The following is a 14,064-nucleotide window of genomic DNA, read 5'->3' as shown; positions in this document are numbered from 1 at the left end:
CTTCCTTCCTTCCTGTCTTTCTTCTCCTCTCCTCTTCTCCCCTGCCCTGGCCTGCCCTGCCTGCCCTGCCTTGCCCTGCCTTGCCCTGCCTTCCCTTCCCCTCCCCTCCTCTCTCCTCCTCTCCCCTCTCCCCTCTCTCCTCTCCTCTCTCCTTTCTCCTCTCTCCTCTCTCCTTTTCTCTCTTTTGCTCACTCTCTGTCACCCAGACTGGAGTTAGTGACACAATCATGGCTCACTGCAACCTCAACCTCCTGAGTTCAAGTGATCCTCCTGCCTCAGTCTCCCGAGTAGCTGGGACCACAGGCATGTACCACTGTGCCCGGCTAAATTTTGTATTTTTTGTAGACCCAGGGTTGCCCCAGCTGATCTGGAACTCCTGAGACTCAAGCGATCCGCCTACCTTGGCCTCCCAAAATGTTGAGATTACAGGCATGAGCCACCATACCCTTATTTCAAAGTGCTCTGCGTCACAAAATGCTTTCTAGCCAAGAGTACACACAACACACCAATCAAGGGTAGGAAGGTGGTATCATTATTTATTCCTTCTTAAAATACCTACTTTACAGAACTATTGTAAGAAGTGAACAGTTTGTATGATGACAGTATATAGTCAACACTAGCCTGGCGCCTGCTACATATTAAGTTCTCAGTACATGGAACCTGTTGTACCACAGTGTTGAAACCATGTCATTTTCAAATACAAAGCAGTTAAAATTATACCAAGAAAAGGAGAGGAGAGGTCTAAGAATAAGGCATTTTGAACACATCGCAAAGGCTTTCCCACAGGTAGGTAAAAATAGAGAGTCACATGGGTAAAAATTTGGTTCCCCTCAAGTTGGGCGTGGTGGCTGACACCTGGAATCCCAGCACTTTGGGAGGCCGAGGTGGGTGGATCACCTGAGGTCAGAAGTTCGAGCTCAACCTGGCCAACATGGTGAAACCCCATCTCTACTAAAAGTACAAAATTAGCCCAGTGTGCTAGTGAGCCCCTGTAATCCCAGCTACTTGGGAGGCCAAAGCAGGAGAATCACTTGAACCCAGGAGGCAGAGTTTGCAGTGACCCGAGATCATGCCACTGCACTCTAGCCTGGGTGACAAGAGTGAAACTCCATCTCAAGAAAAAAAAAATGAGTCCCCTGACCTAAACCCAGCCCCTGTGATGCCTGGTAGGGGGAAGCGGGGTGAGAACTGACCTCTGAAACTCTGAAGCCCACTTCTGCTGTTCCCTGCAGGTCTGGCACCTTCCACGCTCTGTAGTTTCATTTCTTCTTCATCGGGGGTCTCAGGAGTTGGAGCCGAGCGGAGACCCAGGCCCACCACTGTGACGGCAGTGCACTCTGGAAGCAAGTGACTGGCCCTGGAGGTGGGGCCCAGGGGCGGGGCCGGGGATGGGGAGCCCCAGGGTCGCCAGTGCCGCGAGCCTCTCCAGCAAGACCCCACCTTGCATGGTGCACCTTCCTGCATAGGACTGGAAGACCGAAGTTTTTTTATGGCCATATTTTCTACTGCAATTCTGAAGTGTTCATTTCTCACAAACTGTACTGACTCGAGGGGCGCTGATTTCATAGGATCTGGTGCTGTATATACGAATCTTGCAAAGCTCTAACCGAACGGACCTTCTTATTCCTCTCCCCCAACGCCATCGTTTCCACTCTTCTCAGTGTAGGTAACCGTCTATGGTGTGTTTTTTCATTAATGACAAAAAAAAAAAAAGGTTTCAACTGGATTATTTAAATATTGGTAAATATTGTGCATTACGGTTTGTTTGTTTTTCCTTTTAAGAAGTATGTCCTTTGACTGTATCTCTCAGTTACATGACCTGTATCTTTTCCTCTTTAATAGTAGTTTTATGTTAACCTTTAAGAGATTTGTTTTTCCTCCAAGGAGAATTTAAAGGTATTTTAAAAAATTCTAATAAGAGGATCGGCCGGGCGCAATGGCTCATGCCTGTAATCCCAGCACTTTGGGAGGCCAGGTCGGGCGGATTATGAGGTCAGGAGATCAAGGCCATCCTGGCTAACATGGTAAAACCCTATGTCTACTAAAAATACAAAAAATTAGCCGGGCGTGGTGGCACATGCCTGTAGTTCCAGCTACTCGGGAGGCTGAGGCAGGAGAATTGCTTGAACCCGGGAGGCGGAGCTTGCAGTGAGCCGAGATCGCACCACTGCACTCCAGCCTGGGCGACAGAGCAAGACTCTGTCTTAAAAAATAAAAAAAATGTAATAAGAGGATCAGGAATCTCTCCGAGGCTAAGAGTGCACTTCACCTATACTCCTTCTCTTTCTCTCCCCTTCCCCGGGAGGAGGGGCCCCTCAGTTCCACGAGACTCTCTTCTCTGCAGGGGGCTTTGGTGGATCATCTGCACAGAGCCTTTGCTGGCAGCCCATCCAGCAGAACCCACACCTACCAGAGGCCTCAGAGGCCTCTTGCCATCAGCAGTCAGAAATAAAGAAGCCTCCCCGCCAAGACACAGCGCTCAGCTTCACAGGTCAAACGTGCTGTAAGTGAGATGCCCACACTGCAGAGATACAGAAGCCTCCCTTCCAGAGGGAACCAGCTGCCGTGCTGTTGAAAGTGGGCCCACACAGAACCCTCGTTTCTCACGAGAGGTAGCAGATGAAAGCTCAGCTATGCAGTTTTAAAATTCATCTCTTTCTCTATGGTTTTTAAAAAAATGCGTTTCTAATCTTACACTTCACATGGCCTCCAACACAAAGTTCTTTCTCCACATTTTTACCCTCTTCTCACATGAATGTTTTCCAAGGGAAGGAAGGGAGGGAAGCAGCCTTGGGAAAGGATCCATTTCTGGTGGTAAGGAGAGGGGGCCCTGCCAGGCTAATAGGACTCCGGCCACCACAGAGATGGCCAGAGACCACCTCCGCCAGGCCCAGCCGGTGCTTGCAGCCCTCCCACTGATCAGGGGAGTCTTAAATCAAAGACACATGGTGGTAGGGTCACCAAACGCCCCATTTGCCCGAGACTGAAGGATTTCTCAGGCTGTGGACATTTAATGCCAAAACCAGGAATATCCAGGGCAAACCAGGCCATGTTGTTCGCCCTTGTGGAGCCAGGCAGTGTGTGGCCCAGGGAAAGCTGCATTTCATGGAGGCTTCCAGGAGGCTGCCCTGTAGAGCCAGGCAGGTGGCTTCAAGTGCCGGTCCTGCAAGTGTCCCTGCTTGAGCTCTCAGGCCCATCCAATGCCTCGAGTCCACCAGGGTGTCCCGGCAGGTCTGCCCCATCATGACCCAGCGACACTGCTGGCTGTGTCCTCAAGCCCTCCTCCTGTGGCTGGCCAGTCGTGGGAAGTCCTGTTGGCTGAGTCATCTTTGTCACTTCTATACCTTTGACTGTGTACAGGCTGAATGTTGAGTGATACCCCCTCCCAACCCTCCCAGTAAACACACACACACACACACACACACACACACACACACACACACACACACACAATGTTACTAGGCGCAGCAGCTCCATCCTGCTCCCTGAGAATGGCAGTGCAGGCACAGAGAAGAGCAGTTGGGAAGACAGGCAGCTGGTCTACCCTGTCCCCGCACACTTCACAGGCACTCCACTGCTTGGCAGGAATTCTGCTTGGCATCTGCCACACATGCTCACAGGGTGAAAAACCAAGCTGTCACTCTGCAAAACCTCAAAACCCTGGAAAGGTCTATAAGATGACATTAGACCCAGTTACGCAGGTGTCACCTGAGTTGGCCATGCAATGAATGAATATCATAAGCAGTATTGGAGAGCTAGGCGGTTGCTTATTAACGAGTGTCTTGGAAACGTTCGAGTTCATACAGTGCATGAGAAAGTAACAGAAGGCTGCAGGCGCTGAAAATGCACCTGAATCTGGTACCTAGGATGAGTGCATGAATAGTGATGAATAGCCCTTTGTGCTGTGTGCTATATACAACCATTTGCTTTCAGAAAGCAGCATTTGAAGCTGAGTTCCATCACTGGTGATTGAAGTAGTTTCAGGAGCAGGTATATGTGGTGCATGTTACATGCACTTAGTTTGAAAGTATCCCTCACCCAAAAAGTGCAGAACCTCTGAAAGGTGAGCCGTGGGGCAGGTGTCCCCCTCGCTGTCCGGGTCAGTTCTTGGCCATGCTTGGCCTGTCACACGCCAGGTCTCAACAACGTCGTGCGAGGAGGCAGTGACTGGTGTCAGCCCAAGAGTCGACTGTTGAGAATGACGTCAGGAAACCGGTACTGTCCCGATGCCACCAGGCTTGAGTTAATTTCCTATTGTTTTAGAAAGAGAAGAGCTATTGTGCTTTTGAGAGAGCCTCATGGTAAAAAGACAGACGTTGTCTTTGCCCTGCACTTGGTATGATTTATTAGAAAACAGGAAGAAAACCTAGAATGTGCCTTTCGTGAAGGTCTGACAAATGGGGTCGCAGAGTCCTAGGACCCGCGCCGAGGTCAGATTCCACCCAGAGCGGCTGAGCGTTTCTACGCGCACCCAGGGTGCTGCGCTGAGGCTAAGGGTGGACGCATGGACCCCACCACAGGCTTCCTTCCTGAGCCCAAGTCCCCCCATGTGGTCACTATCCCTTCTCAGAGCACGTGGATTCTCTTTTCCTTACTTGGAATATTCAGTGTTGTAGTGGCCTGGAGTGGCCTTTCCCTCAGCTGCCTGTCTGGGCTCCCTGGCTTCCCAGATCTTCATCTCATACGTGAGTCAATAGGAGGAGTTTCATTCATTGAGACAAACAGTGAGCAGGCACCAACAGGCCAGCAGCTTGGCCCTCTTCACAGAGGTGGCCTTGGAGTCTGCAGTCTGGGCAGCTCTCTGCCTCACTACGGCTCTGCTTCCCAGCGGGCACACAAGTCCGGAGCCTCAGAATGAAGTGGTGCAGAGGCACAGGGCACACCCAGGAGAAGTGCAACGACCACCAAAAGCCCTTGAGGAGAGAGAGTTTGCTGTGTTAGAGAAACGGCCACCCCCAGGACCGTGCATGGCTCTGGCAGCGCGCAGTGGCTGGTTTTCACCAGTTCCTCCTGCCCCTGCCTCTGTCGGAGACTAGAAAACATCATTCTCCCCCTTCAAGTCTCCTTTTGAAAGAAAAGAACTATGGCAAAGCATGCCATACAAAATCAAAAAAAGGAAGAGCGGCTTTGTGTTCTTGACCGTGGCCACAATTCTGGTCACTTCTAGCATCTGACCTTGAGAATGGGATAGGGCGTCTGAGCCCCCGCTGGTCTTTCAGAGGGTCTCACTCTCCAGCTAGCTCTTCGTGTAGTGTCCAGGGCCCCGGCAGTCAGGATAGAGCAAAAGAAGATGGGCAGGGTGCAGTGGCTCACGCCTGTAATTCCAGCCCTTAGGGAGGCCGAGGCGGGCAGATCACAAGGTCAAGAGATCAAGACCATTCTGGCCAACATGGTGAAACCCCGTCTCTACTAAAAATACAAAAAATAGCTGGACATGGTGGCACGTGCCTGTCATCCCAGCTGCTCGGGAGGCTGAGGCAGGAGAATCGCTTGAACCCAGGAGGTGGAGGTTGCAGTGTGCCGAGATCACGCCACTGCACTCCAGCCTGGGTGACAGAGCAAAACTCCATCTCAGAAAAAGATGGCCATGCTGGTCAAGGCGGGGCTCATAGGAAACATCTATAGTCGGATGAAAGGAATCTGGCCTAGGGAGCCCCGGACTCAGTTTACTTACCTCCTACTCATCCCACTCATCTGTCTACCCTAGTGTCCAGCATGCCCCGGATGAATTGTAGGTGGGAGGCACACAAGCCAAGAACAGCAGGCACACGGGGTGGAGGGAATGGAGGGAGCCCAGGTGATCCCCTTTGGAAGGTGAATTGATCCTCTCCCCTATGGAATGACAGCTTAACCCGATTAACCCACTGGGGCTTGCTATTTTATGAGCAGTTTTAAACAGAAAGATGATATCCCAGTGCTGGGAGACTTTAGCTTTGAAAGCCTCATGGCCCCTCGCCCCTCTGCCCCAGAACCTGGGCCGGCCAGAATTGAGTCTTCGCACTGGGGAGGCCACGGTGGAACCATTGCTCTAGGGCTGAAGGTAGAAGTAGGGCCACTGCCTCAGCTTCAGCCAGAGCACTCGCTGCTTTGCAGAATTTCACAAGCGCATGACTGGGATTCCTTTGGATATGAGAAAGGAAGGCAAGCACCGGCAAAGGGAAGCTCCCCCTGTTTTTCATAAACAGAAATAAGACGTCCTCTTTCCCAGGTTTGCACAATCACTTCTGGCAAATGAATTCTGGCACTCGAATTCAGCCAGTGCACGAAACCTTTGCATGTTCTTCTGAAACTGTGCTTCTTCCCCATTCTGTCTACCCACACTCTGCAAACTTTGCCTTTTCCTTAAACACATTCCAGACCAAACACTGTTCAGTTTGTTTCAAAAAAAAAAAAGATGTATATACCTGTATGTGATCCACCACCCTTTTGAGGGGCACCTGGTCCTAGGTCGGGGCTGCAGGTGTGCCTGACATTTGCAAAAGGTATTCCAGTCTTGCGATGTTCAGAATTGAAAATGTGGAGATAGAAAAGCTCCAACAGACTCCTAAAAGGAGGGTTTCTTTCCTGAAGACTCCAAGAAAAGTGAGTGTGCAGATGAGTTAGCTTGACAACCTCAACTGCGGGGAGCAGGCAGGCGGTCTGAGGAAGAGAAGGGCCCGCGCCCCACTCACGGGCACCTGCTTGGTGGTCCCAGGGCATCACGGTCTGCAGCCTGGGCCCCCAGCCCCACTGTGAAGTCAGTCCTGCATGCTGGCCGAGGCCCGGCCACCTCCCGATGCCTCCAGAGTCAGTGGGAAGGAGTCAGCCCTTCCCGGACTTCCCCGCCACCTCCAGCAGGAGCAGCTCAGTTTGTGGCTCTGGGAGCTCCGCTTTTGCAAACCCAAAAAGGCTGTGCATTTGGAAGCCAAACGCTCAGCATGCGGCTGCCGAGTCTGGTTTTGTGGACAAAGCAAACTGTGGAATGGCTTCTCGGTGTCTGTATAAAGGGACAAACGATTGCATTCACCCTTTGTACTGACACCGCTTCTGCATTCGCCATATCCGTTTTTTAACCTTTTTGTCTCCGGAGAACTTCTCATACGATTACTCTGTCTTCTGATGATTTGCCATGTTATTTTACTTAACGGTGATTTTATTTTCTTATGGACAGGAAAAAAGAACATGAGGAGGAGTTGGTTTTAGTCTTAGAGATAAGTCTTCAGCAGGGGCTCAGAAACCCCAAACTCTAGTTAAATTGCTTCTCGGAGGAAAATCTTAGTCTAGACAGATTGAGATTCCCAGGCTCTCCTGGAAGCCCTGCACTTCGGGGCACAGGTGCCCTGGGACGTGGTTGGCAGCCAGGCTGCCAGAGAGCTAAAAAATAACAAGAACATCAGCTCGGATGTTTGTCTCTCGGCCCTGACGCCTGCCACTGTCCTTCCCGGGGCACTTGGCCCTGTCAGAGGGACATGAAATGCCATCCAAATGGTGGGAGAAATGCAGCGACGCTGCAGCGGAGTCTTTGCTTTGGAAGATGGGGTGCCATGTTTCAGAGAACATTTATCTTAGTCCCACGTTCAGGTGAGAAGACCTCAAAGGTACTCTCTGTCCAGAATAAACATTGGAACAATTTCTCAATTGGCTTTCGTCACTACACATAATGTAATCTCCCTTCTTTCAGCTCCCCCAACAGTGAGCATGCTTCCCAAAAAATTACAACGTCAAAACCAGGAATGTCCCCGCATCTACTATTACCAGGCTTGCAATTGGTTCAATTTTCCCATAAAAACATGTTTGTTCAAAAGAAGGGAAACTGTGAATTTATTCCGTGCATGTAATAAACTCTGCAAGAAGTTTAACCCCCGTAGGTTTGCGGCACTGCAAAATTGTTCATGGGTCTATGTAGCAAATGATTCTCTGCCTTGACAATCATGTATACATATCAAGATTTCTATCATAATGATAATGAGATTGATGACTTCTTGTTTTCCTCCAATAAAGACAATTAATCACCTTCAGATGTTCATTTTGTCTATAATGAGAAGGATGCGGAGCTTTAATATCTCTACCTTTCCTCTGCTTCCTGAAGTTTGGATTTGAAGGAAGGAGTTTGAATTGAGACCCCCAAAACTCATGGAGTCCCCCTTAAATATTTCAGGTCACCTCCCCAGTGAGCAGGGAGTGGCAGGGATGGGTGAAGGGGTGGCACATCGTGCCTTTGGGGTTGGGGACAGGTGCCCAGGTTCCATGATCACTGGACAGGAAAGCTTCCCCTTTTCCCTGCTGCTACAGAAGGGGGCTGGAGGTGAGCCTGGGAACTCAAATCGCACTAACTCGATACTCCTAAGTCATGTGGAAGAGAAGCCAATGCTGATTCCCAGGAAGCACCTCTGAGTCATGGGTGGCTTGGCAGCCTCAGGCTTCAGCAATACACACCCACATTCTTCCATTTCCTCGGCATAGCCTGTATGCTCAGTGCCCAGAGGAAGATTTTTTCCCAGGCAGAAGGCTGGCCGCTGTGTTTTGTGGGGGTTTGGGGAAGATGCAGGAGGAGGAACTACAGCTCATAACTCATCAAATGTATTGTGGGGCTCGGATCTGATGACCAGACAATTCTTCCAATCCAAATAGGGATTGTGTAGGGAGAAAAAAAATGAATTGGACATGTGTTATAGAAATGTAAAATTAAAACTGTCCCACACAGCCAGCATCACATGAAAACAGCATGGGTGGGCCTTATTGAAAAAAGACTATGAGCCCAAAAGAAGCACAGTGCCCACTGTCTGATGTCTAGTTCTTTTGTGGTTGATTCTTGTTTCTGTAGCCCAGACCCTAATGGTGACTTTGATCAATACAAAGCTATCATTCAGTGGGTGAATACGCGATGTCGTTATTGCAAGTTTTATGGAACATAACGATGGCAAAAAGGAGACACAAATCGTGTGCACCCAAATCCCCCTGACCCTCTCTGCCCCCAAGGAGGGTGACTATGCCATCAAAATAGGCTGGGCGGGGTGGCTCACGCCTGTAATCCCAGCACTTTGAGAGGCCGAGGAAGGTAGATCACGAGGTCAGGAGTTCGAGACGAACTAGCCAACATGATGAAACCCCATCTGTACTAAAAATACAAAAATTAGCAGGGCATGGTGGTGGGTGCCTGTAATCCCAGCTACTCGGGATGCTGAGGCAGGAGAATTGCCTGAATCCAGGAAGTGAAGGTAGCAGTGAGCTGAGATTGCACCACTGCACTCCAGCCTGGGTAACAGAGTAAGACTCTCAAAAAAAAATCGGTTTCATAGAGAAAGATTCTGATGACGGAATTCTGAAAGTTCACCTGCGTGTTGAGTAATTTGGCTGGGCTGGATGTGGTCTTAGATATATGTATGCGCTTGGCTTGGACCACTGCTCTTTAGATCAAGAAAGACTGAGCAAGAGGAACCGTGCCCAGCCTCATATTTTACATACTTGGTTGCAACACCTGTGCTGAGCCCCCAGAATGTGTAATTCCCAAAAGAGCAGCCCAATTACACATTCTCTTCCTAACACAGAGAGTACATATGTGTGTATGTACCATGTAAGGGCTTCAAGCTAAGGGAAGTGGTGAGCTCTGATTTCCAGTCCACATCCTGCTTGCCAAGCCATACACCCTGGCTCAGGGGAAAAGATGCCATTCATACAAAGGCACTGTATGGGGACCTGCTGGCTTGGCAGGCCCAGCGGGCCTTGAGCATTAGGCTGTGAGCTGTGGGCCAATGGGAACTTTTTAGCAGGTTTTCACAGCTGGAGAAAGCTTCAGCTAAGAGCTCAGAATCGAGCAGGCTCTGAAGGAGTTCATCTGGCCTCTTGTGTAGGGATGTGCGAGTTGAAGAGTATATTAGCCTTCAAGAAACTATCATTAGGGGGCTGGTGCATATAAAAGCATTTTACAGCGCTCATTAGACATCACACTGTAGGAAACGGGTTGGCCTCCCCATCTCACTTCACCAAGAAACCCCAGGAAGTCTTGCCTTTCATTCAGGATGATTGGCAGCAATCACATGAGACCTCAGCGCCCTTGGAACCCATGATCCTCCCTGATCTATTCCCCCTACAGGCTCCCATCATTGCCCTTCCACCAAACACAGTCATAAGCTTTCATTCATTCATTCATTCATTCATTCATTCATTCCTTCATTCACTCAACATTTGTGAGCACCCCTTATATCCAAGCGTTTTCGTTCGTGCTGAAAAAAAACGAAGTCAATCTGACATGAATCCTACCAACGAACACTGCATAGAACAGGACGCACTTGAGTTAAGCCTGGGAGGAAGCGGGGAGTTTAGACAGGAAGGATTGAATAGGAGGAGCAATGTGAGGGAGAGCTTGGAGGCTGGGAATGCAGCATTCAGCGGGGCTAGTCCATCGTGCATTGGGCCAGAAGAGAGGGTGTGAGCAAACCTTGGGAGGAGAGAGAAAGGTGGGCTGGAGGGGCACTGGAGTCATTGTCATCAACAATAACTTCTGGAGCTAACACTGTCACATATTGACTGTGTCCTGGACACTGTGCCCTGTGCATTCCTTTCAATGTCTCATTTCACCACCAGCCCTCAATAGGGAAGGCGCCCTGATTATCCAAGTGGCTTCAGAAAGGTTTGATATTTATCCACCCGTAGCTGTGAGCAGAGTCGCAAATTCCTCTCTGACTGATTGACACCAAAGGCCATTCTTATGTCTCATGGCTTTGTGCAGGTCACCGAATTCCAAACTATGAAATTTGGACTTTAGTAAGTGACTGGGAGCCATTGAAGGTTATTGAGCTGAGGAGTGACATGATCACATCAGCTAACGTTTAGAACAGCACCATTATTAGGGACCATTGTATTATCTCCAAGAGAAATGTATCTCCTGTAGTAGCTCAATCTGGTCTTACATGAAGCCCAGTAACCCAGGGCCTGCCGAGAACATACTCATTACCGAGGAACCGGCCCATTTATTTTCTGACGTCTGGTTCCATTTCTCAGGAGAAATATCACAGAAGCTGGATTTGACTTAGAGTCAGAGATGCAGACCATAATGATAACACTGCTGGGTTTTGGCTTTTTTATTTTACTATTTATTTATTTATTTATTTGAGACGGAGTCTCACTCTGTCGCCAAGCTGGAGTGCGGTGGCACAATCTCAGCTCACTGCAACCTCCGCCTCCCAGGTTAAAGCGATTCTCCTGCCTCAGCCTCCTGAGTAGCTGGGACTACAGGCGCCTGCCACCATGCCTGGCTAATTTTTTCTGTATTTTTAGTAGGAACGGGGTTTCACCATGTTGGCCAGGATGGTTTCTGTCTCTTGACTTCATGATCCGCCTGCCTCAGCCTCCCAAAGTGCTGCGATTACAGACGTGAGCCACCGCGCCCGGCCTGGCTTTTTTATTTTTAAAGTTAGTCTAGCCCCTCATCCTGACGAATAACTCCAGGAAGTTCGGTGCGTGCACATGGAGGTTCATCGCTGACTCGCAGCCTGCCTGGAATCTGCTTTTCTCCTCCAGATTACCCTCAGAGCTACTGATTTATTTTTAAGAAAGTGTCTCAGATCTCTTGTGTTCTTCCAACCTCCCCTGAGAGGAACTGTATTTAGCACGAGCTCATCTTCCTGACTCTCCAGAGACGCTCGGTGGGCCAGGAAAAGGCAGTTGTTGGTCCACCTGTAGGTCCTCTCTCTCTAACGCTTCTTTATCTTCAACATTATATCTTCTTTCTGGAGCACATCGGATCTAAATCTTTCCGGGGTGGTCTCGCTGAGTCAGGCTGTTTATATCAGCAAGTGGAGAAAGGCTCACGAGATAACTGAGCCGCCAGTACCTCAACCCTAACCCAGCCTGGCTCTAATCACCCATAAGAGGGCAGTGACCAGCTGGGTGCAGTGGCTCACACCTGTAATCCCAGCACTTTGGGAGGACCAGGCAGGCGGATCAGGAGTTCAAAGTCAGGAGTTTGAGGCCAGCCTGGTCAACATGGTGAAACCCTGTCTCTACTAAAAACACAGAAATTAGCTGGGTGTGGCGTGTGCGCCTACAATCCCAGCTACTCGGGAGGCTGAGACAGGAAAATCGCTTGAACTCAGAAGGCGGAGGTTGCAGTGAGCCGAGATCATGCCACTGCACTCCAGCCTGGGCGACAAAGCACGACTCCATCTCGGGGGAAAAAAAAGAAAAGAGAGAGGGCGGTGACCGACTCCTCTAATGAGGGCCAGCTGGGCCCCAGCACGGACTTGGGAAGATAGCTGACTTTTGCGTTCACCTAGCCCAAGGGGCTTGTCACTGGGCGCCCCCAGGAAGAAAATGCTTACTCCAGAGCTGACAAAGGCATTAAATAACCCCACAGGTGGGAAGGACTTCACATCCCTCCGGCTCCCCCTGGGCAGAGCCCCACTTCCTCACCTGTGCTCCCAGCAGGAGCCCTCCAAGCTGCCCCTGCTTCAAGAGCTGCAGCCCAGGGCTTCTCACACTTCGGCCCAGCAGGGATCTTGCTAGACTGCAGATTCTGATTCAGCAGCTCTGGCCTGGGACCAGAGTATTTCTAAGCAGCTCCCAGCGGGTGCTGCGGCTGCTGGTCCCTGCACCACACTTTGAGTAGCGAGGGACTCTTTCTGTGGTTCCCATTCCTGACTGCATATTCCACTCATCTTGGGAGCATTTTACAAATGCTAAGGCCTGGGCCAATCGAATGAGGATCTCTGTGATGCTAACCATGGTAGCCTGGTTATCACATAGGTTTGAGCTGAAAGACAGAGCAGGTGCCTGGAAACCCTGTAACTTCCAGCTAAACAAATCTGAACTGCAACTATAAGTGATAACCAGCCTTCCTCTAAGACAGTCCAGAATGAATTCTAGGCCTCCCAGGCTTTGTTTCTGCCAGAATATGGAACATCCTCTGGTCTGAACTAATCTTCTGCCCTTCCCAACCTTTCGGAGCCCTCCCACTGTGCCTGCCTTCCAGAACTCATTGACTCTCCTCAGCAAAGCCCCCTAAAGTCTATGTAGATGGAAAGGGACAGAGAGAATTGCCCCCCAAAAGCAGGGGAGGACCCACAGACCTGGCTACTGATGGGATCATCATAGACAAGCCTGCCCCGGGTCCATAATGTATGTCAATTACCACATGTTAGAATCACTGCTCACAGGTGCATTATAGAAGACTGATTGATTAACAGGCACTTAGTGCCATGTGCCAGCCACTGTTTTAAACACTCTTCTGGTATTAACTCCTTCAATCTTTTTAACAACTCCATCAGATAAGTACAATTAGGCTGGGCGTGGTGGCTCACGCCTGTAATCCCAGCACCTTCGGAGGCCGAGGTGGGAGGATTGCTTGAGCCCAGGAGTTCAAGACCAGCCTGGGCAACATAGTAAAACCCTGTCTTTACAATAATAATAATAATAATCCAAAAAGTCACCAGGTGTGTTGGCATACCCCAGTAGTACCAGCTGCTTGGGTGGTTGAGATAGGAGGATAGCTTGAGCCTGGGAGGTAGAGGCTTCAGTGAGCCGAGATCGTACAACTGCACTCCAGCCTGGGTGACAGAGCAAGACTCTGTTTTTAAAAAAAAGAAAGAAAAAGAAAAAAATGTCCGATTATATCTCAGTTTTATAGATGAAGAAACTGAGGAACACAGAGGTAAAATGACTTGTCCCAGGCACCACCATTTAGTGGCTGTCGTGGGTTAAATTGTGTCCTCTGTCATCCTGAAATTCACATATTGGAGTACTAACCCCTAATACCTCGAAATGTGACCTTATTTGCAAAGACAGTGTTTTGGGTGGGCCTTAATCCAATATGAACGGTATCCTTATACAAAATGGGGGTGGGAGCCGGGTGCGGTGGCTCAAGCCTATAATCCCAGCACATTAAGAGGCCAAGGTGGGCAGATCACAAGGTCAGGAGATCGAGACCATCCTGGCTAACACGGTGAAACCCCATCTGTACTAAAAATACAAAAAATTAGCTGGACGTGGTGGCAGGCGCCCGTAGTCCCAGCTACTCGGGAGGCTGAGGCAGGAGAATGGCATGAACCCGGGAGGCGGAGCTTGCAGTGAGCCGAGATTGCGCCACTG

At 49.9% G+C, this 14,064-nt stretch overlaps 1 protein-coding gene across 1 annotated transcript in view; it reads left to right on the top strand.

Annotated features, from left to right (window-relative positions):
- CAMK1D (calcium/calmodulin-dependent protein kinase ID) overlaps window positions 1-7,997 on the top strand; it is a 328,012-nt gene extending 320,015 nt beyond the window's left edge. Inside the window, exon 11 of the mRNA XM_011968146.1 lies at window positions 1,233-7,997. Within this exon, the coding sequence (XP_011823536.1) occupies window positions 1,233-1,351 (119 nt within the window). The 3' untranslated portion in view covers window positions 1,352-7,997. The remainder of the gene's footprint in view (window positions 1-1,232) is intronic.
- Window positions 7,998-14,064: the final 6,067 nt, after the last annotated feature.

Source organism: Mandrillus leucophaeus, unplaced genomic scaffold (genome assembly GCF_000951045.1).
Source record: "Mandrillus leucophaeus isolate KB7577 unplaced genomic scaffold, Mleu.le_1.0 Scaffold83, whole genome shotgun sequence".
Classification (NCBI taxonomy): domain Eukaryota; kingdom Metazoa; phylum Chordata; class Mammalia; order Primates; family Cercopithecidae; genus Mandrillus; species Mandrillus leucophaeus.
Note: the sequence above shows the minus strand (reverse complement) of the source record. Positions and strands in the feature narration are given on the sequence as shown.